We start from the raw sequence: 4,950 nt of genomic DNA on the forward strand, positions 1-4,950 counted from the left end.
AAGTTGATGAGATGAGTAAACAAACCACCTTCATAACTCTAAAACTTGGTGAACTGGCAGAATTTTTCCTTCACAATAAAGAAAATATCATACAAAGTGGTTTTTCTTACGTTAGTGCTCCAAGAAATGCTCCAAGAAATATCTAGTGCTCCAAGAAATGCTCCAAGAAATGCTGCAGACTTCTTGAAAACTCTTCTTAAGTCTTCAACTTCTGAAAGGATCTGTTCCAGTTTCACATAAGGCTGCATGGCAGTCGCTGAAGACGTTGGCCGACGGTTTGTGGATTTAGTCTGGTGGTCCCTCAGCCTCTTCCTGAGTTGGCTGTGTCACATCGTGCGCCAAAAACCAAGGACGGAGAACTCTTCTTTCAGTTCTCCAAGGAGGAGATATTTCGTTCGACAGAACCTTTTAGGTTCTCGATAGTATTGAAGTTCCTCCGCAATCGGCCATCTTTGAATGCTATCAAAAGCTTCATTCGAAATAGATGGAGTCTGGAATGTACTCCAGTCGTTTCAACCATGAGGCGTCCGAGACATGTTTTTGTACATATGGCTTCGGAGGAAGATTGCATGAAAGCACTATCAAGGGAGGTTTGCGATATTGACGGAATCCCATATCATGCCTTCCACTGGACACCAGATTTTAAGGAGGAGGAAGAACCATCAATTGTTCCGGTTTGGATTGTATTACCAGGTTTGCCTCCTAGCTTTTATCATGAATCTTTGCTTAAAATTTTGACAGCTCCTATAGGTAAATTTATTAGGAGTGATAATCCTATGCGTTGTGCGACTCGCACTGATGGTGCGCGTATCTGTGTGGAGATGGATGCTGCCATTGAACCTATTTCTCATTTTTGGATTGGGACGTCGGGGTTGGGTTCTAGTCGCAAGCAAGATATTGTGTATGAAACATTGCCTGCATTCTATTCTAAATGTAAAATCCAAGGGCACAACGTGCGTACTTGTCAGGCTGGGAAAAAGAGACTTGAAAATAAAACTTGGGTTCGGCAACAACAAACAGTTGTTGAAGAACAAGAACCAACTATTGAAGAGCCTAAAGAACCAGCTATTGAGGAACCTAGGGTGGAAGACCAAACAAAGTTGGTTCAGGAGCCCAAGGATTTAACGTTACCTATAGTTACTGCAGAACAAGAAGCTGCAAAATATATTAATTCGGAGGTTAATCTGGTAATCAGGGCCTCTGCATCTGCTTTGTTGATTGAAGAGTTGGTAGTGGATACAGAACATGGTGAGGCTGTTAATACGAAGAGTTCTGCAGAGGTGAGGCAAAATAAGGTAATTTTGGAAATAGACGCTGTGATGCGGGAGGCAGAGGAGGCTATGGAAACGTTGGTTGAGGAAGTATATATTAGTGCTACGGAGGTGGATACAGAGCAGACGGAGGAGTACCAAAGGAAAGATGATGCGTTTTGTTTGGAAGAAGGGTCATTATCAGATTCGGAGCCTGATATACATGCTGAAGTTTTTCTGCAGGACAAGGAGTATCATTCAGAAATAGAGGAAGAAGCTGGGAAGAGGAAATATAGGAAAAAAAATTTGAGAAAATTAGGAATTAGGAGTTCTAATAGGGTGATTACTCGAGCCACAAAATTGTCTTTATGATAGGTTCTATTTTGGTGTGGAATATCAGGGGACTCGGATCGTTTCTGGGACGTTTAAAAAGTTTGCAAAGTAAGTTGAAATATAAGATGGTAGTTTTGTTGGAGCCTTTCCAGAATTTCGCTAAAGCTCAATCTTCAATGCGGGCTCTTCACTTTGATAATGTAAAATCTAACGAAGAAGTTGGTGGGAAAATATGGGTCTTGTGGATGAATGATTTAACTGTACAGATTATTCGGATGACATCACAGTTTTTGTCTTTAAGTATAGCTGAGGGTCAGTATTAGTTTTTGGGTAACTTTATTTATGCAAAGTGTAATATGATGGACAGGCAGGTTTTATGGGAGGACTTGAGGTGGAATAGTATGAATGAGGATCCTTGTTTGTTTGCTGGAGACTTTAACATTATTCGTACGAATTTGGAAAGGAGGGGTGGTCGTTCTAGGCCAATAGCGGCTATGGATGATTTTAACCGATGGATCAATGAGGGTGGTTTGATTGATTTAAGTTCACATGGTAGTAAATTTTCTTAGTGTAATGGTCAGAGTGGATTAGCTAGAGCTTGGGCTAAACTGGATCGTGTTTTATTGGATGCTAATTTAATGTCTTTTTACCCTAATGCGTCTTGTTCGTATTTACCAAGGACGACTTCGGATCATTGTCCTATGTTGATAGAATTTCTTAAGGATCCTTATTCCTATGGTCCTCCTCCATTTCGATTTCACCAAATGTGGGTTGAGCACCCAGAATTTATGGATTTTGTAAACCAGGTGTGGTCTGTGCCGGTGGTTGGGACGGGGCTTGTTAATCTTGCTTGTAAGCTTAAAAAGGTTAAGGTGGCTCTTCGTGAATGGAATAAGCGGGTGTTTGGTAGGACCAATGCTCATATTGAATCTTTGGAAGTGAAGGTTGAGGGTCTTGAAGGGTGTCTACAAAGAGAGTGGGATATAGTTGCCGAGAGGGAGCATGTGGTGGCTTCGGCTGAGTTGTCCTCTTGGAGACGTAGGGAGGATACCAGATTAGCTCAAATGGCTAAAATAAAATGAAACATGGAAGGTGATCGTAATTCTAAATTTTTTCATGTGTGGTTAGCTAATAAAAGACGTAAAAGAATTAAAGAAAAGAATTAAAGGAATGAGAACTCCGGATGGGATTGAGTTCAATTCACCAGAAGAAATTCATAATGGTGCTGTTGAGTATTTTGCGGAATTCCTTAAAAATACTAACCAGTCAAGAGCACTTCCGGATTTATCATATTTGATTTTGCCGGTTATTGATGTACAGGATTGTACATGTCTTTGTTGTATCCCTTCCTTGGTTGAAGTAAAGGAGGCTCTCTCTTCGATTCCTATAAACAGATCTCCTGGGCCAGATGGTTTTGGAGCAGGTTTTTTTTAAAGTTGTTAGGAGGTGATTAAGATGGATGTCTTGGCAGCTATCTCTGAATTTTTTATCTCTAAAAAACTTCCAAGGTTCTATTTGGATTCTTTTATTGTGCTAATTCCGAAGATAGATGTGCCAACGAGATTTGATAAATTTAGGCCAATAAGTTTGTGTTCGGTATTCTATAAAATTTGTTCAAAAATTATAGTAAATCGTCTGGCAGGTTTTCTTCCCAAATTGATATCCCTTGAGTAATGAGCTTTTATACCTGGGAGGAATATATTTGAGAATATTAGTTTTACTCAGGAAATGGTTCATTCCCTAAACAAGGTTTCTCATGGAGGAAATATTATGATTAAAGTTGACATGGCTAAAGCATACGATTGAGTAGATTGGAATTTTTTGTTGGAGGTCCTTCGTTGTTTTGGATTCCCTCCTTCTTTTTGTGACTTAATTTGTGCTTGCATTTCGAATATTTGGTACTCTGTAATGCTTAATGGAACGATGAGAAGTTTTTTTCAAGGTGGTCGTGGGTTACGTCAGGGGGATCCATTATCGCCTTATCTATTTATTATTATTCAATAAGTCCTTTCTCGTCTTTTGAAGCAAAGTGTGGCGGCAAACAAGATTGGGCATTTCTCCCAACCTCGAGGTACTCCTCAAATTTCTCATCTTATGTATGCAGATGACATTGTGATTTTTTTGAATCGGAGTAAGAAATCTGTTAGGGAACTTTTATTGGTATTTGAAAAGTATGAAGCATGGTCAGGCCAGATGATTAATAAAGAAAAAACAGCCATACTTTTCTCTTCAAAAATTTATGTTGCTGGTAAGAGAGCTCTAAAAAGATTGACAGGGTTCTTAGAAGGCTCCTTTCCCTTTAAATACATGGGGGTTCCAATTGTATTGGGGCGTCTAAAGCATGTGCATTTGGAGGAGATGGTTAACAAAGTTTGGAAAAAAAATTAGCGGCTGGAAAATGAAACTACTCTCATCGAGTGGCCGTCTAATACTTCTTCGGCACATGCTTTCTAGTATGGCTTTACATTTATTTGCTGTTTTGCAAGTTCCTCAATCTATTATTAAAGTTTTAACTCCTATGATGAGTACATTTTTCTGGAGTGAGGTAAATGGTAAAGGTAAAAAAAAGTGGGTGGCATGGGACAATATTTGTAAGCCAGAAAAGGAAGGGGGCTAAGGTTTGCGTAAATTAGAGGATATCAAAAAGCATTGCATACGTGGCTTGCATGGAATTTAATTCAAGGTAAATCCTTGTGGGCAAATTTTTTTAAAGGAAAATATGTGGGCTCTTCACCTTGGTCTCTCATTGATACGAAAAAAAGATCAAGGTTTTGGAAAATGATAGTTAAGAGTATTCCTGATGTGCTAAATAATTCAAAGTAGAGAGTGTGTGAGGGGAATATTTTATTCTGGTATGATAAATGGAGAGATAGGGGTCCTTTATTTGAGGAATTCCAGATGGTGGGGAGTCTGCAGCTTAAAGTAAAGGAGTGTATGCTGAATAATAGTTGGGATATGGACCTCTTGATTTCGTTAGTGGGTTAGGATAATGTGGATGATATTATTGAGGCTTTGGCCAGTTGTAAGGAGGGGTCTGATGTGTTGATCTAGACTAAACACGAGAGTGGTAATTTTTCTACTAAATCAGCTTGGGATTGTATTAGAATAAGAGGTTCAAGTTTGGATATGGCATAGGTTGTTGCCTCTTAAAATTTCGGTTTTTATGTGGAGAGCATGGAATACAGCTTTGAGTATTGATGATAGTCTTAGACGGATTGGGATTCCATATTGTTTCTCGTTATGATTGTTGTGAAGTAGGTAAGTATGAGGATCAAAATCATGTTCTGTTTGGAGGAGAGTTTGCTTTTAACATATGGCATTATTGTGGAAATAGTTTTGGTCTACCTCTTGGTCGTACTTGGATGGA

General features: G+C 39.2%; 1 protein-coding gene across 1 annotated transcript; it reads left to right on the top strand.

Moving 5' to 3' along the window:
- Positions 1–548: 548 nt before the first annotated feature.
- Positions 549–1,622, top strand: LOC118345286. Its single transcript, XM_035686941.1, has one exon. The coding sequence runs from the start codon at positions 549–551 to the stop codon at positions 1,620–1,622; it is 1,074 nt and encodes a 357-aa protein (XP_035542834.1).
- The last annotated feature ends 3,328 nt before the right edge of the window (positions 1,623–4,950 follow it).

The sequence above is a fragment of the Juglans regia genome, unplaced genomic scaffold (assembly GCF_001411555.2).
Source record: "Juglans regia cultivar Chandler unplaced genomic scaffold, Walnut 2.0 Scaffold_20572, whole genome shotgun sequence".
Classification (NCBI taxonomy): Eukaryota; Viridiplantae; Streptophyta; class Magnoliopsida; order Fagales; family Juglandaceae; genus Juglans; species Juglans regia.